The following is a 19,264-nucleotide window of genomic DNA, read 5'->3' as shown; positions in this document are numbered from 1 at the left end:
AAACCATTTTCTGGAGGATAGATCTGTTGAATTGGAATTGGGGAAGGTGGTAGAAGAAAGAGAGAAACAGAAGTTTGAATTGCAGAGACAAAAATATGAAGCAGAGGAAGCTGAAAAACAAAGAAGAGGATGAAAAATGGAGGCTATATAAAGCAGAGGAAATTGAAAAATGGAGGAAATATTAGAGGGAGCTGAAAAATGCAGGGAGAATTATGAAAGACAGAAAATATGACTGAAAAAATTGAAAGAGACAGGCAGTTTCAATTAGATAAGTTAAAAATTGAGATGGAGGGAGGTAAGACAATTGAGGCTGTAACTCCTGGGGAGAGGTAAATCTAGTTCCTCCTTTTGATGAGGGAGATATAGAATCATATTTTCAGCTTTTTGAAAAGGTTGCTGAGAGCTCAAGATGGTCAAAAGAAAAATGGCCTCTTATGCTCCAAACTGCATGCAATACTCCAAATTTGGCCACACCAACATCTGATCTGTTATTTTGTGTGATTAATTTTTGCCAAGTAAAGGTTAGGTGGAATTGCACCTCATTTACTTTCTTTTATTTGATCACTCAAGTCTATGGAAACTCTGCATGGATGAAAATCCCATAGGTCTGCTTATACATGACATTGTTAAATAATATTACTGGTTCGGTGCGGACTAGAAGGGCCTAATGGCCTGTTTCCGTGCTGTAATTGTTATATGTTATATATGACAAGAAGAATTTGCTTTCTGGACACTTTTTGGTCTATTTTATGGATTTTGGACTGCTGTTCACAAAAATCACCTTAAAACGTTCTTATCATGTACTGCTTTTTAGATATAACCAATTTTTTGTGATTTTCTGTCATTTTTCACACACACACACACACACACACACACACACACACACACACACACACACACACACACACACACACACACACAATACATTAATATAAATTGAATAAATGTTGAAGGCAATAGCATAGTGAGTGTACTTAACAATAGCATTTATTTTCTTCAGGAAGATTCAATAGATACAGCAGAAATGTTGTATCAGCTGCCTTACATTTGTGGCGAGAATAAGCTGAAGGCTCAAAGATACAGCATGACTGAACTTGTTAAGAAAGACTATGAGCTTTGGCTCATTTGTAAAATTGGTGACCAAGACAAACCCTGGGCTCTTCACATTTGTTGCGCAACATATGCAGTCAACCTGAGAGCTTGACTCAGTTGAACTATCACAATGTGCCAGTGATTAAACAAGCTAAATTCAATAAAAGTTAACTTATATGATACAGCAAATGTGAAATTATCTTTTTGTTCAGCCTGAAGTTGTCTGTTAAAATCTCCATTCCATTTTTCAGGAAGAGAACCTTTTGGAAAAAAATTGTTGTCCAGTGCATACAAAGAAACAAGCAGTAAAACTATTGCTAACAAGGAATGTTATAAATATAAGGAAGACATTATGTGGATTCATACAAAATAGCAGATAGAGTTTTTAATAATGCTTTTCCATCTGATCTAATATGGTAAATGGTCTCTGAGAAAAAGAAAAACTGCAGAAATGCTTGTAACCGGATGCTTTTCAAAAGAATACTTATGCTGAATAGAGACGATTACTCATCAATTTCAAATAAATAATTGACAAATTTAAAACTTCTGACAATGGAAATCAGGGTATTAGTTATCTATCAGCACACAAATTAAAATATAAATGATTATTCTTGACATAAAATCCTTTACTGTTTCGTGGGATCTTTCACCCTTCCTATAAAGAGTAGAGTTTTTGTTATATCTTCATGTATCGTGAAGAGAAAAGGGTGGTCTACTTTTATGACAGGTGGAAGTGAATAAGGCAGCGCAAAAGTCCCAGTGACACCTGCAGCTTCTGTTCCTCTCTCATCCACGTTAATAACTGCCTTATGAATAACCTGGAAGAAGGAGAAAAAAAATGCAACTAATCAATTTCTGCTTCCTCCACCTTGCGTTGCCTGAAGAGTAAGTTCAGCAATAATGCAACAGAATCGCGAGCAAATGCCACTCCTGGAACAAGCCTACCTCGGTGATCTTCAGCTGGTAGGATGAGGAGATTCCAGATAAATCAGCAGAATTAGTGAAAGGGACAATCATTCCCAACTGTCTTAACTTCTTCTCCATCTTGTATGACTTGTCCAATTTAAATTTTGGAAAATATAGATCTACGTGCCTAGGACAAGAAGGCAGGATTTACAAACAATAGTAAAGCTGAGGAACAGTGACATTATAAATCTAAAGCTAAATAATACAAAAGTTATTTTCTGAAAGATCACAAAGGAAGAATAGATGAATGGTTTAGTGCCTTGTTGGCTATTCAGCCCACCATGTCCCTGCTGGCCTTCTTGTCATCTATACAGTACTAATCCCATTTGCCTATAAAGTTTCCATCTGGGCTTTATTTAAACACTTAATGTCTCTTAAATGTAATGTTTGTATCTGACTCCACCATCTCCTCAGACAACATATTCTTGATATCAACTATTCACTGTGTGGAAAAGCTTTTCCTTCAAACGCCCTATAAAACTCCTTCCTCTCAACTTACTCTTTTATTTTTGACACCTCTTCTGAAAGAGTTGTTGCTGAACTCCCTTATCTATGCCTCTATAATATGTTATATATCTCTAGCAGATTACTCCTCAGGCTCCTTCACCTCAGGACAAACAAACTAGGCTATCTAATCTCTCCCTATAAATATAGTTGTTCAATCCGGACACCATTCTGGAGAATTTACTCTGCCCTCTCTCCAGCTCATCAACATCCATCCTATAACTGCACAAATATTTAAAGGGGCAACATAACGTCTGTACCGGCCCGTGGCCCACTCCACGGGCCGACACAGCAAAGGGTCATTGAACATGATGATCGAGCAGACAGCACAAGGGATGAGATGCCACAGGAATAGTGGTCGAATTGGCCAATCACAGTCAGCGCAATGCAGGAGGTCCAATCCGGGCCCGCGCATCCGGGACAACCAATCAGCAGCCAACTTCACTCAAGCCACGGCCTGGTGGTGACACAACTGTCTGCCTTAAAAGGCAGAGATGCAGCCCAATAAACTCAAGCTATAACTGTAGTGACCTTGCTACATGTTGTACCTTTTATATCCTATGTCTTGACATATGTAGGCAGGGTTGGCGCTAAGAGAGGCATCTGCAGGCATTGCCCCCAAACAAGTTGCTGTCAGACTGTAAGGTAAAACATCATGAGATGGGAATGTGTAAGGAGTTACCCTGTACAGGGCTGTAACAAGAAGGGGAGGTGTCCTTGTACTCCTGTTAGGTAAAACATCATGAGATGGGAATGTGCAGGGCTGTAACAAGATGTGAATGCATCCTTGTACTTACAAGATAAGAGAGACATTGATGGATTGAGAGGCAGGAAGCTAGCAGGGAAAGGATAGCAACAGTTTTAGTCATTGGACAAGTAATGATATGATGATGTTCTAAGCACATATCCAAGGGTATAAAAAATCACCATTTTGCTGATAACGGCAGAATGCATTCTCCGACTAACATGGTTAGTCGCAAGTGTTACAATCCGGTAATAAAGAACAAAGAACCCTGATTTCGACTCAGCCTGGTGTTTGTCTCACTCATTCATGAACAAAGCAGACCTAACAAGACCCACCCCTCAATGCTGAACGAGCCCAACTCTAAATCGCTAATGCTCCCCTCTAATCTGTGTTCTGGCGCTGGCTCTGTATGTAGGCAAATTTGTAATATGGCTTCCATATCATCGCATCTACTTTAGTTGCCATTTTCGTGGGAACATGGACTTAAACTCAAGGTCCTTCTGTTCATCGACATTCCTTAGGATCCTACCATTCATGACAAATATCCTGCCCATATTTGATGTCCCAAAGTACATAATTTCACACTTGGGATTACATTCCATCTCCCAACAATTTGTCCAATGTTCCATTTGTAGCCTTAGACAATCTTCATATTCCCATCAGCACCAATTTTTGTGTCATCTGCAAACTTAATAACCATATCTCTTATGTTTACAACCAATGTTAAAATATATACAGCAAGGATCCCGGTATTGATCACTGTGCTACAACTCTACTCCCAGACTTCCAATTGGAAAACCTTCCTTTCGTTATTACCCTCTGCATCATTTCTTCACCCAATTTTGGAGCCAATTAGTTAGCTTGGCTTGGACCCTACGAGCCTTAGTTAATACACAGAAGTGGTGGAGAAACTCAGCAGGTCCTGCAGAGTCCATAGGCAAAGATGCATAATCAACATTTTGGGGCTCAGTCCTGAGATGTTGGTGATATACTTTTGCCTTCGATGGATGTTGTGCAACCTGCTAAGATATATCACCAACATCTCAGGACTGAGCCCCAAAATGTTAGTTATATATCTGTGCCTCCTATGGATGTGGTGAGACCTGCTGAGTATTAACCACAATCACAGCTGCCTACCAAGGAAGGCCTTATCAAATACCTTACTAAAGTCCATTTAGACAATGTCTTAGATGCCTCTTCTAAACACTCTGTCAAGTTCGTGAGGCACAAAGAAATGTTGACTTTCCCTGATGAGCCTGCCCTTCCATATTTACATAAATCCTAAGCCTTTGGATATTCTCCCAGTAATTTCTTTACCATTGACAAGATTCACTGGCCTGTAGTTGTCTTGCTTATCCCTGTTTACCTTAAATAAATTGACAACACTAACTAAAGTCTAGTCTTCTGGCACATACTTTTTTGGCTAATGAAGATGCCAAAATCTCCATCTAGGTCCCACCAATCCTCTATGGTAGATCTCATCTGGCTCAACCCTTTTGCATACATACAATAACATCTAACACAATTCTCCTTCATCAACTCTCTAGATTATCTGTGAACCTGAACTCATCATCATCCATATCTTTCTCCTTGATGCATACAGATGAGGAACATTTATTTTGGATCTCACTCATATTGCCTGGTTCCACAAATAAATTACCTCTTTGGTCTCTAAGGGGATTTGGATATACATATTCTCCTGATGTTCACATTATTATTGGCTATATATTCTCTGTATTGCACAGCTTGTTTGCAATTCCTTCTTGATTACATTTTTTACTTTTGTATCTGTATCTTTTCTGAGTACAGTTTTTTTCACACTACTGATAAGCAGACATTTTGCCTGTCTTACATAAAAAGAGAATCTCAGGGTTGTATGTGATATCATGTATGCACTTTGACCTTAAATCTGAACTTTGAATGTCTTTGGATTCTTCTATATTGAACTCAGTAACATACATTACCACAGTGAGCACATTTAAAGAATATCTCATTAGCAGAAGGTTCATAGGGATATCTTGAAATTAGAAAAAAAACATAAATGCAAATCTTTGTATTTGTAAGATCAGGTATTGGGTGGACCAACAACATTTTGCCAGGACTAGTTTTTGGAAACTTTAATGCACATAAATGAAAAAAAAAAGCTATCTATCCTTCCATCCATCTGCGTATCCTTCCGACTGGCCATTTATCTCTCCATTTATTTATATCTGTTCTCTATCTATTGATGTGTCTCTATCTGTCCATCCACCCAATTCCCTTTCGAAAGTTTTTCAACACCCTTTCAGAGAGTGAATTCCACATCATGATGACTCATTGCATGAAAACCTTTTTCCTCATGACATCTGTGGCTTTCTTCTCAAATCTCTTTAAATTTACATTCACCGGTTCTCAAATTTTTTATTACCATTTATATTTGCTCACATTGTCTGCACCCCTTATATAATTTTGAAACTATCTATCATCGCGTCTCAACCTTCTCTGCTGTTAGAGAAACAACCCCAGCTCCCCCTGTCTGTAATGTAACAGAAGGCCTTCAATCCAAGGACAATGCTACCAAATTTCTTCAGGACCCTCTTCATGATTTCATTTGCTTACCTTTGGGTACAGTGTTGAGAATTGTTTGCTTTTTACTAGTTGAGGCTAAACTAATATTTTATAGAGCTGTACTATAATGTCAGAATCACTTCTGACACAAAAGCAAGTTTGGTATATGCCAGCCATAAAAGGGCACTAGGTAATCCCTTTGGCCAACTCCTGTAGGCCATGACTCTTCAAGTGCTCATCCATGTACATATCAAATTTACCAGTTTAAAGGGTTGGCGGTGCATCAAGAAAATAAGTATTTTGCTACATAAGTAGTGGGGGTCTTGGAACAAACTATTCAAAACCAAAGTGAAGCTACAATGCTAAAGCGCTTGGATGAACAACAAAGAGCCATTGTCCGTAATATGGCAAATACTAAGAGTTCAGAAATGGGATAACAAAACGGAAAACTTTGGGAGTACTCAGCAAACACAAAGGGCTGAATATTCTCCTGCACATATGTATCTGTAACTTTGAGATTATAATAAATCTTTATAAAATATTGGTTTGGTTGCAAGAGGTTAGTGACCTCTCTGCTTAGGCCTTTTAGTTTATTTTGTCTGGAGTTCTATTAATTATATTAACTTTGCTAAATCACCCCTTTGTTTCAAAGATCAACTCCTGAGCTTTTTCAACTTATAACAATAATTCTCATTCAAATAAGTGTTTTCGATGTGCGAAAGAAATAGGGACTTTTTTTTGCATTCAGTGTGGTCTTGTGAAAAAGTGGAAAGGTTTTGGAATGAACTGAGTTTATTATTAGGGCAAATTATGAAGATAAAGATGCCAAAGGATCCAAGAATATTCATACAGAGATATTTATGAAAAGGATATAAAATTGAAATTGGACAAATACCAAGAAAAAGTTTTAAGTCTTGCAATAGCAACTGCAAAAAAATAGCGATATCGTGGAAAGATAATAGAGAAGTGTTATTAAGTAAATGGTATGAGATTCAAAATTGTATACCTTTGGAAAAAATTACGTATAGTTTAAGGAATCGAGCTGAAAATTTTTATAGTATTGGGAAACCATACATGGATTTTATGGATAATTTTCTGTCCACCTCTTCTATCTTATCCACTCCTCTTAATTAGTAATTTTAATAACAATTCATGATTGTCTATGCTAATATTATTGTATATTAAATGGGAGGTGTTTCTTTCCTTTCCTTTTCTTACTTTTGGGTGGGAGGGGGGATGGGGAGAAAAATATAAAAGTTTTTTTTAATGATGCAAACAATTAAATAAAAAAATAATTCTGTAGCCTTAATAATATTCTTGTTAATCTTGTAGAACTCTACTTTTTCAACCGTGATCAGGTTGCTTCTAGGGGGTGGTGACCTGAACTGTGCACAGTATTTTAGCTGTGGGCTAATGACTGTTTTATTTGATTCTACCATCGTGTCCATGGTCTTATTTCTACAACTTGATCAATTGAGGTGAGTTTCACAAATGCATTTGAACCACCTTCATGACCTCCCCTGCAGTCTTCAGGGATTTGTGGACATGTGTCCCCAGCACCCACTTCAGAAAAGCCTAAGTATTGGCCATGTCCCAGAAGGTATCTTAAAGCACAGTTATCTATGTATAAGATTAAATCTAAATTTTAATTATAAATTATACTCAATTCATAATTTCAAAACTAAAATCATGTAATGAAGGTTTTAACTGGATCAATTATTCATCATTATCTCTCCTGAATGGTTCTGATAAAACCCTGTACTTATAGTAAATACATAAGATTTTAATTCAAACTCAATTGAACCCACATATTGAAGTGACACGAAGAGCTTAAAAAGCTTACATTTTTTTGGATCTCATTAAGCTGTCTCATACTTTCACCTGACCCAGCATGTACACTGTATCAATCTAATTACAAAGAATAAGTTGTAATTAAGAATACCAGCTTGCTTTTTATTATTTATTATTCTTTTATGGAGTCTGAGGCAATCAACAAATATATTGCCTATCCCTATGTTCCATTTCAGAGCACAATTAAACGTTAGACTGTATTTTGGGGCAGATAGTGTAAAGACTACAGACCTCCTTCCCTTACAGGTAGTCATGAACCAAATGAGTTTTCCTGACAATCCAGAATTCCATGGTCAATATTACTCAAACCACCCTTTTAAATTCTGGTTTTATTTAATTCATTATATTCCCCAGCTGTTAATGTGTTATTTAAACTGGTCTCTGGATCAGATCGTTAGAACACTGTTAATCGTTAGATCACTGGATTGTTAATTCAGTGATTCATTCAAGATTCAAAGCAGCTTGTTTACATAACAATCTACAGAATTTTTACAGTTTAATAGTAAAATTAGAAAGTGTACTTGAATCTCATGGCTTCAATCCACCGACCAATCAAATCTGCTGACAGTTCATCTTCCAGAAGCTGATACCCATTGTCCATTGGTATCACCACCAACATGCTTGCATGTCCTTTGTACGGAAGCTTTAGAACTATGCATGAATAGTATTCATCATATGTCAACAAAAATGAACCTTCTTTGTGCATCATTGGAACTTTAACTCTAGTATATGCATTCACATAGAATGTTCCATCTATTGTCAAATTTGGTTCAAATGGAGACTTCCATTCCCCTGAAGTGAAAAATAAGCATTAGTCATTATTCAATTAATACACATCAAGAAGTTCTTGTTATGTGATGGAGAAGCATATATGCTGCATTATTAATTTGATTTTTTATTTATTTATAGCATGGTAGAAGTTGGTAAATCTCTGCCGCCCAAATTAACCCACAGCCCCACACATTTTGGGAGGTGGGAGAAAACCAGAGCACCCAGGAAAAACCCACACAGACACAGAGAGAATGTACAAATTCCTAACAGACAGTGCCTGATTCGAACCCGTGTCGCTGATGCTGTAACAGTGGAGCACTAATCGTTACCCTGACCATGCCACTGGGATATAATTGAGAATAAATGACACGATTTTCCATTTTCTTAGTTTTCCTTCCACATTTACTTCCCTTCATCTTTCTGCCCTTAACCTCTCTTCTTCATCAAATTCTCCAAGGCATGTTATTAAAAAAAGATTTCAAAAAATAAACTGTAGATATCCAGAAATCCATTGATGCAAATAAAGAATAGACAGTAAAAACTTAGAAACCAATGATTAGACTGAAATTCAAGTTTCATGTCACACTGTACCCATTAGAGTGAGAAGGGTGCACTCATAAATGGGTTGTAAGGAGCAAGCCAATTTAAAGTCAGGTCTAAGTTTGACAGTTTTAGTTACATAACAGACAAATTAAATGTTACACGAGGAGCAGATGGATTTACGTATACAAATCACTAAAAGCTGAAGAACGAGTTTGAAAGCAAGCAAAAAAGGTCTAGTGGAAAGTTGGCCTTATTTCAAAGAAGTTTGAATATAAAAAAATCAAATTATGTTTAATTTGGATGAAACCATGGTCAGAATCTATTTGCAGGGGAATGCACGTCAGGAAGGAGATATAAACATGGTAGACTTGCTTTGCACGCACGCACACATACACACACACACACAATCCTCTATATATATAAAACAATGAGACTTGGAGGGTTTAATTCTAGACAAAAGACAAAGGCCAATATTAGCTCAATGTTTGCGGTGGGGAAATACTTGATGCTATCATTAAGGAAGAAATAACAAGACATCTGGTTGGAAATTGCTCCATCAGGCATATGCAGCCTGGATTCAGGAAGGGAAGGTCATATTTAACTAACTTTCTGGAGTTCTTTGAATATATAATGAGTACAGTGAATAGAGGGAGGCAGGATGATGTGGTTCATTTAGATTTCCAGAAGGTGCCACACGGAAGATTTCTGCATAAGATAAGGATACGCAGATTTGGGGGTGGCATATTTGGAGCAGTGGATCCAGTGTTTAAATTTCCTGATGACACTAAATTAAGTGGAAAAGCAAATTCTGCAGAGGACACAGTGTGATTGCGGATTGGTTAAGTGGATGGGCAAAAGTCTAGCAGGTGGATCAGAATGTCGGCAAATGTGAAGTCATGGACTATTAGTTAAATGATGAAAAATTGTTCTGCAGAGAGACCTGGATTCCTTGTGCATGAATCACAAAATGTTAGTTTGCAGGTACAGTAGGTAATCAAGAAGGAAAATGGGGTGTTAAATCAGAGAGCATTTTCTCCTCACAAAGAGAATGGAAATACACTGAGATAATATAGTTTCTGTGCCAAATGAAAATTTTCAGACTGAGTTTAAATGATATGTTTAGCTAAGTCTATCAAAAAACTAGATCAAAACACATGAATGGAGTCGTATAGATCAACAATAATCTGAAAGGTGAGGGAGAAAATGGAGGTGCGTGATGGTTGGTGAAGGAAGGCCTGACTCCTGTGGCTTAGAACTGTTTCTGGAGAATCTATGCTGCAATTTGTATTTAACCTGCTTCCTGATTAATGAATGGCCCACTAATTTCATTCCCCCCCCCTCAATAGCAATTCACATCTCTTGAGACAAAATTTGTGCATCTTCTTCCTTCCCTCCTTCTTGCAAGTTTGGCATCACCTGGCAACAACCAGTTGATTTACTTTATTTGTGATACTTTTTAGGCCTGGTGCTGGTTCTTTGAGAGCTACTCATTGGCATTTTCAATTCAATTCATAAATTTTTTAAAAATGACATTTATTTATTATTATTATTAAATATGTTGAAATGATTTCATATCCAAAATCAAAAGTATAGGTAAAAATCTTACCTTTGAATAAGATGTAATTAGCAAACATAAGTTTGGCTCCAGCATCCACTGAGTCTAACAACTTGATAATTTTTCCGTTTGTTCTGTTGTGAACATATTGGTTAATGGTATTTTTGGTTTTGACCCTATCTTGAAAGTTTACTCGGAAAATTTCAACATTATAATAATGGGTCAGATCATTGATGAAAGTTTGTTTCAGTTCAAGATCATCCTGCATAAACAGAGAATTTCCCTGAGAGATAAACAAATCTTTGTTACTGGTAATGTTGCTGTGAAGCCATTTGAATAACCTGTGCAGTTGATATTTGTTGCTGCCATTAGCTAAATCCTGTATGTGGAGACCTTGGAGTATGTTGAAACGTGTTGCTTGCTTAGCACCAAGAGATAACATGGCAAATGTCGTGGAGATGGTACTTGGTGAAAAAAATACGTTATCTTCATGCAGATTTGCTATTTTCCTGTAGAGGTTAAAACCAAATTCGCTGTTCTTTTCTGTTAACGTGTGGATGGTTTGTAGGCCAGGTGTTTGCTCTGCTTGTTCCAATGGTGCATGGGTGACTTCAGCATTAAATTGTAAAAGCAGACTGAAATTTCTATACAGGCCTTTCTTATATTTAGAGTGAAATTGAATTATTTGTCGATGAGCTAATGCAGTGACCACAAATCCACCACACAGCAGAAATATAAAACATCTCATTTTCATTTTTCTTTGACGATCTCAGAATTACCTGCAACATGATATGATGGATTGTAGATGAATATTAGCTTAATCTCCAATAGTTAGACAAAAATACATGCATTCACTGTTTATTTTCTTTTTTTCAAATAAGAGTTTGTTGTACTGAAATAGCATGAGCATTTTATATGTGATCTAAATATTGCTTGGAAATCCATTTATAAGCATCTTTCACTTTTCACAAATGAATGGACACTGTTGGATTTTCTTTCTGAAACTGCAGTAAGTTAACAAATGAAGGGGAGAGTAAAGCAGATGAGAGAGCGGATACTAAACAATAGAGCCTAGGATTGACTGAAAACTTGGAGAGATTATGAATTGAATTGTTTATTCTCAAGTGTGCAGAAATACAGTGAAAAGATTGGTTTAGTGTGTCAAACAGGCAGGATGCAAAAAGAAGCCACATTTATGCAAAGCTTGTTTAAAGGTTCTGGGAGGAAGATTACGACACCTGAAGTTTCTACCTCAAGAAAGAGAACAGAATGTTTGAATCATAGTGGTACACTTGGCCTTTCAATCTGCTGCTCTGGGGTTGATGACCAAAGGCGAGGGGAAAGAATAAAACATGAGAAGAAATGACAAAGATTGACTATGGAGCGATCTAAGGGTGAGATGATATATTGGATAATAGGGGGACAGTTGGGATAAAGTTAAAGTTAGTTCATGTATAACGACTGAATCCTGGGTAAGCTGTTGATAAGGATTGGAGGCCAGCTGAGAGAACTCTGGGGGAATCGAGGTAAGGCAATGATAGGATTTCAGAAGCAGTAGGATGGAGTAGAAGCAAGAATAAAATTTCAGCAGTTATTGTGAGCAAATCAAGGTGAGTGGAATTTCACCCTCATCTTTTTTATAATCAGGAATTGCAAAGTGGAGTTAAACTGATTTTAATTCTCTGGTTGACCTGATTGAAAATTATGCAGATTGCCACATTGATTTGTGGAAAGATTTTGTTGAAAGCAACCTTTAATATTTTCAAGATTTGTTTTGAAGCTTATAAATATGTTCCTTTCTGGCCTAGTTCCTTTGCTTAGTTTTCCCAAGGTCCTCCTAAAATTAAATTATCCCACACAAGGAACTGAAGTTAGAAATAAAAATGCTCCTTCTCAATTAAAACAAAGACTCTGTATTGCTTGTGCATGCTTTAACAAGAGTTCTCTAACAGAACTTTGATTAAGAAGGTTTAGTCAAGCAAATTCTGGTAATATTGTGATGGAAATTCATGAGGCTTAATCTCATTAGGTTGCATATTTGTTTGCTGCATTTTAACGCGTGTTTGGAGAACGTTGAGGCTCCTGAATGAATTTCATGCCCAATGAAATTATGTTACCCTCAGTCTGTCTATATTTTGTCCTGTGTTTTGCTTGCTGTACTATGTATTTGTGTCTCAACTTCCTCAGAATAATGCCCAACTTCCAGAGACTTTGTTTTAATTGAGAAGGAACTTAATTTTGTTCCTTGTGTTGGAGAGTTTATTTTTTTAGGAGGATTTTGGGAAAACTAAAGGAGGGAACCAGGCTAGAAAGGAATATATTCATGAGCCTAACAACTTCTACAAGTTTGAAAGATCGCAGAGAAAATTTATAAGGATCTTGCTTGCACTTGAAGAGCTGAGTTGTAGGGACAGTTGGAACAGGTTAAAACTTTATTCCCTGGTGCATTGGAGAACGAGGGGAATTTGAAAGAGATATGCAAAATTAAGTAGAGAAAGGGTAAATCCAAGCAGACTGTTTGGGTGAGACAACAATTAGAAAACATGGGTTATGGATAAAAGGTGAAGTGTTTAAGGGGTTCATGAAGGGGAACTTCTTCACTCAGAGAAGTGTGGAGCGAACTGCCAGTGGAGGTGGTGAATGCCGGTTCGAATTTGACATTGAAGAGAGGATTGGATAGTTACATGGATGGGAGGGTATGGAGGACTATGGGGTCGGGTCGATGGGAATGGATAGAATAAATAGTTTAGCATGGACCATATAGGCTGAAGGGCCTATTTCTGTGTTCTTGTGTTCTATGGCACAAATACATGAGTGAGATCATGGTCCATCACTGTGTGGTACAGGAATTGCTATGTCCAAAGGCTGGAGAAACTGTAGAAAGTTGTGAGCATGGATCAGTCCATCACATATGTCCTCAACCAACTCCATGTACACCTCCTTCTGCCTTGAGGAAAAGCAGCCATCACACTAGAAGACTTATCCCACCCTGGCCAAACTCTCTTCACTTCCATCCTTTTGCAAAAAACATTCACAAGTGAGAGATTATGACAATCTCTTTCTTGTAGTTATTTTACTATGGTTTGATTCATATAAACATAGAAAGCTTACGGCATGATACATGTGGTCCTGTGGCCCACAAAGATGTGCCAAACATGTCCCTATCTTAGAAATCACTAGGTTTTCCCTCTCTTTTTCTAAGCTCCATGTACCTATCCAAAAGTCTCTTAAAGGACCCCAATGTATCTGCCTCCACTACCATTGCCGGTACCCAGCACTCTGTGTAAAACAACTTACGCTGGCATCTCCTCTGTACCTACTCCCCAGCACCTTAATCCTGTGTCCCCGTTTCAGCCCTGGGAAAAATCCTCTTGACTATTTACACAATCAATGCCTCTCATCATCTTAAACACTTCTATCAGGTCCCCTCTCATCCTCCACCGCTCCAAGGAGAAGAGGCTAAGTTCACTCAACCTGCTTTCATAAGGTAACATCCTTGTAAATCTCCTCTGCACCCTCTCTATGACTTCCACATCTTTCCAGTAGTGAAGTGGCCAGAAATGCACAAAGTACTCCAAGTGGGGCCTGGCCAGGGTCCTATGTAGCTGCCACATTACCTCTCAGCTCCCAAATTCAATTCCACGATTAATGAAGGCCAATACACGTATGCTTTCTTAACCACAGAATCAACTTGCGCAAATACTTTGAGCATCCTGTGGACTCAGACCCCAAGATCCCTCTGATCCTCCACACTGTCAATAGACATCATATTTGACCTACCAAAATAAACCACTTAACATTTATCTGGGTTGAACTCCATCTGCCACTTCTCAGCCCAGTTTTGCATCCTATCAATGACCTGCTATAACCTGTGACAGTCCTCCACAATATCCACAACACCCCCAGCCTTTGTGTTATCAGCAAATTTACTAACTCATCCCTCCACTTCCTCATCCAGATCATTTATAAAAATTACAAAGAGTAAGGATCCTAGAACAGATCCCTAACAGGTCACCGACCTCCATGCAGAATATGACCCATCACAACCAATTTTTTGCCTTCTGTGGGTGGCCAGTTCTGGATCCACAAAGCAATGTCCTCTTTGATCACAAACCTCCTTACTTTGTCAATAAGCTCTTTCATGGGGAACTTTATCAAACACCTTGCTGAAATCCATACACACTATATGTACTGCTCTTCCTTCATCAATGTGTTTAGTCACCTCCACAAAAAAAATTCAATCAGGTTCATAAGGCACGACCTGCCCTTGACCAAGCCATGTTGACTATTCCTAATCATATTATACCCTTCTCCAAACGTTCGTAAATCCTGCCTCTCAGGATCTTCTCCATCAACTTATCAACCACTAAGACTCACTGGTCTATAATTTCCTGGGCTATCTTGATTAAAAGAACATCCACAACCCTCCAATCCTCCAGTACCTCTCCCGTCCCCATTGATAATTCAAAGATCATCGCCAGTGTTAGGTCTGCTTTGTTCATGAACGAGTGAGACAAACACCAGACTGAGTCGAAATCAGGGTTCTTTGTTCTTTATTACCGGATTGTAACACTTGCAACTAACCATGTTAGTCGGAGAATGCATTCTGCCGTTATCAGCAAAATGGTGATTTTTTTATACCCTTGGATATGTGCTTAGAACATCATCATATCATTACTTGTCCAATGACTAAAACTGTTGCTATCCTTTCCCTGCTAGCTTCCTGCCTCTCAATCCATCAATGTCTCTCTTATCTTGTAAGTACAAGGATGCATTCACATCTTGTTACAGCCCTGCACATTCCCATCTCATGATGTTTTACCTTACACCAGTGATTCAGCAATCTCCTCCCTCACCTCTACATCTCAACCGGTCCCAAGGACTTATCCAACTGGATGTTTTCCAAAAGCTCCAGTACATCCTCTCTCTAATTATCTCCATGCTCAAGGTTTTCAGTCTACTGCACATCATTACTACAATCACCAAGATCCTTTTCCATAGTGAATCCATTAAGTATCTCTGCAATTTACTCAGTTCCATGCATCACTGCCACACTTGGTAGGTCCTTTTCTTTCACATCTTGTCCTCTTGCTTTTCACATATTTGTAAAATGACAGAGTTTTCCTTAATCTTGCTCCCCCCACCCCACCCCGCCCCACCAAGGCCTTCTTATGGTTCCTTCTGGCTCTCCTAATTTCTTTTTTTAAGCTCCTTTCAGTTAGCCTTATAATATCCTAGGTCTCAAACATGACCTGGTTCTCTGAACCTTTTTTAAGCTTTTTTTTCTTCTTGACTAGATTTCTTTAACAGGCTTTGTACACCACAATTCCTGTACCATAACATAATTTTCCTGTTTCATAGGAACATACTAATGAAGAAATTTACACAAATGTCCCCTGAACGTTTCCCATATTTCTTCTGTACTTTTCCCTGAGAACATCTGTTCCCAATTTAAGTTTCCGATTTCCTGCCAGATTGCCTCACAATTCCCCTTACTCCAATTAAACACTTTTCCAACTTGTCCGTTCCTACCTTTCTCTCCAATGCTATTGTAACAGAGATAGAATTATGGTCACTACCTCTTAAACGGTCTCCCACTGAGAGATCTGACACCTGACCAGGTTCATTTCCCAATACCAAATCAAGTACAGATGGTCCTCTTGTAGGATTAATCTACATATTGTGTCCGGAAACCTTCCTGAACACACCTAACATACTCCACCTTATCTAAACCCCATGCTCCTGGGAGAAGCCAATCGATATTTGGGAAATAAAAATCTCCCATCATGGCAAGTCTTATTACTACACCTTTCCAGGATCTGTTTCCCTCTCTGCTCCTCAATATTCCTGTTCGTAATGGGCAGGCTATAAAAGACACCCAGTAAAGTTATTGACCCCTTCCTGATCCTAACCTCCACCCACAGAGACTCTGTAAGCAATCCCTCCATGAGATCCACCTTTTCTAGAGCCGTGACTCTAGGCCCTTTTAAACTGTTGTGTAAAATGGGGTTAATCGGGCAATTTGTCGGATTAGCTCCTCAGTTATATGGCATTTAGAAAGAGTCTGACCTGGTCAACCCTGTCGGAATCCAACTGGGATCCTGACCTACCTCAGAGGTAGTCAGAGAACCCAGTTAAACTTACCTAGGTTGCGTCCACAGGCAATTTGAACAGCGAAATGGCCGACCTACTTATTCCGGTGACATCAGCATCTGCGTGCGTGCATCACCGGGCATCCAGGATCTGAACATTCGGCAATACTTCCAGTGAGTGTGTGATGCATCATTTCAGGGCAGGATCCCCCTTAAATCGTTGGGTTGGCAATTTAATGGGTCCATTCCCTGCAATTTAAAAGGTGCTTCCCCAATAATCACACCCGGGACCCACGAGTGTTACCCAGGTGCTGCAATTTAAAAGGGGCTACTCTCTCTGATCAACAGATTCATGCCCCCACCTCTTTTTCCTCCCTTTCTGAAGCATCTAAAACCCTGCAGTTGAAGTAATGAATCCTGTTCCTGAGCCATCCAAGTCTCCGTAATGGTAACCACATCATGGCTCTAAGTATTAATCCACAGTCTAAGCTCATCCACTTTGTTCATAATACTCCTTGTGCTAAAGTACACACATCTCAATCCGTCTGTCAGAGCTCATTCCTTCTCTATCACCTGCCTATCTTCCCTCCCACACTGTCTCTAAGCTTTCTCTATTTGTGAGCCAACCTCACCTTTCCCAGTCTCTTCAGTTCATTCAAGATAATGTTGTCTTCCTCAGTACCAACTTATTTCTCTCTGTAACTCTGCACTTCTGTACTATATTTTACTTGATCTACCATGTATAAGATGTCTAGCTGCATGGCTTGCAAAACAAACTTTTTCACGACAGCTTAGCTCGCATGACTTGAAACTGAACAGAAAGCGAGGGATGAATGTCTTGGAGGCTGCTCTGTAGGTGGGGTGGTGGGGTGGTGGAGGGGGGGGGGGCTCTTGAAAATAAACTGCGTTGGTTGTTCAGAACTAAATATGGCCATGCTGGATATGACAGACTTTTTTCACTGATAGAAAACATTAGTTTTTGTTTATAGTCTGTTGCAGAAAATTTAAGATGAAATCAGCCAAAATAATTTGAGCCTTCACAACCATGAACTTGTACCTTGTTAAATAAAACAAAGATCCTGCAATTGAAAATTGGTTTTCTGCCAAAAAGAACAAAAGTGCAAGGATTGCCTTCTGAAATGTGAATGTTTGGATGGCACGTTTTAACTTAAATATCCTAAATATGATATAGATGTTAACATATATAAGTTTGCAGAAGATTAATTAAAATTAGTAAAGGAGGAATATTAGTTAATGACCCATTCCGCAGCGCTAAGCGCATTAAATTGCCACAGATTAGCAAGTCGTCACAGCTCCTATCCCTGTGATTGGGTGTCAGATAGTGCAAGCTTTGAACCCCAATCCAGTCATTCTGTCAGGCAGAGATCTGAGTTCCAGTTCTGAGCTCCGAGTTGCCATCCAGTAATGTACTTCCTAAATGGTTGAGCACTCCCAAAGTGGTTTACAGTCACAAAGGGATCAATCTCGTTGTTCCTGGTCTCTCCATTAACCTTTCTTAGAACCTTATCACAACATATCATTCTCCATGGGAAGAGCAGGAAAACACAAATATAATGATGTTTTATAAGAGTCCACATAATGTTCGTTAGTCTCCATTACTTGTTTATATTTTAGCACATTGCCTGTTTTGTCCACTTCCATAACTGCTCAAAGATAGAAGAAGCCAATAGTTTGCTTTTAATTTCATCTTGCTAAATATAAATTAAGAAGCAAAGCAATGAAAAAGAAAAGCAATAGTTAAAAGCTGTGCTGTAAGAAAGTCATATCACTTACATTTCTCTTCTGGCTTGCACTGGCGATAGCAGTTTTTTTACTGTTGTATGTTTTACAACATCATCCTGATAGTGGTTGTGGAGACAAGCCAATTGAGTCAGCAAGCCACATGCCACTCTTTGCTCACTAACTATTAACAATATGCACACATTACCCAATATCTGGTTCTTCAAGTTAAAACACAAACAGTGGTTCTGAGAGATTTGTGTCTCTATCTTTCTCTTGCTGTAAAGATATTGTAGTTGGTAGTGGGGTAAGCTGAAGTCTAGTCAGAGAAAACTCTTGCCCCACTCCAACCCAACTGTTAAAATTAAGATTGGGGTATGATAGCAAAATGTGAAATTACAAATTCAGAAGCATGGATAATTGATCCAGAAATATGAGTTGGATTCTCTCTACAACAGCAGGTGAAACCCCATTGAGCCACTAAATAAATTAATCCATGAAAGCACTAGATTGCTGTAAAAACCCATTTGGCTCAGTTATCTGGGCTGGCCCATATGTATTCCTAGACCTATCAAGATAGATAATTCCTTCATAGGGCCAAGCAAGCTATTTCATTCAATAGCCAATATACCTGCCTTGCCAGTTATGTCCATGACCAAATAAAGAAAAACATTTGTAGAAGAGAATGCCCTACTTTTACCACTCTGTTTAAAATGTTTCCTAAATCATTGGTGAAAAACCTGGCATAACATTTTAAATTGTACCCATTCGTTCCAGATTCCCAACCCCATTTTTCTCTATTCACTTTTTCAGCTCTCTTATAATATCTTGAATTCTTCAATCAAATCACCTCTTTGC

General features: G+C 38.5%; 1 protein-coding gene across 2 annotated transcripts; it reads right to left on the bottom strand.

Annotated features, from left to right (window-relative positions):
- Positions 1–969: 969 nt before the first annotated feature.
- On the bottom strand, positions 970–18,562 carry serpina10b (serpin peptidase inhibitor, clade A (alpha-1 antiproteinase, antitrypsin), member 10b). 2 transcript variants are annotated; one of them, XM_069916175.1, is made up of 5 exons: positions 18,461–18,562; positions 10,626–11,353; positions 8,227–8,497; positions 2,038–2,185; positions 970–1,910 (listed from the first exon to the last, which is right to left on the bottom strand). In XM_069916175.1, exons 2-5 carry the CDS (start codon positions 11,326–11,328, stop codon positions 1,719–1,721), a joined length of 1,314 nt encoding a protein of 437 aa, XP_069772276.1. In that variant the 5' UTR covers positions 11,329–11,353; positions 18,461–18,562; the 3' UTR covers positions 970–1,718. The 2 variants fall into 2 exon arrangements, with proteins under 2 accessions (XP_069772276.1, XP_069772277.1); XM_069916176.1 differs by lacking the exon at positions 18,461–18,562 and adding an exon at positions 16,719–16,740.
- Between the last annotated feature and the right edge of the window lie 702 nt (positions 18,563–19,264).

The sequence above is a fragment of the Narcine bancroftii genome, chromosome 2, assembly GCF_036971445.1.
Source record: "Narcine bancroftii isolate sNarBan1 chromosome 2, sNarBan1.hap1, whole genome shotgun sequence".
NCBI lineage: Eukaryota > Metazoa > Chordata > Chondrichthyes > Torpediniformes > Narcinidae > Narcine > Narcine bancroftii.
This window is presented reverse-complemented; position numbering and strand designations above follow the sequence as displayed.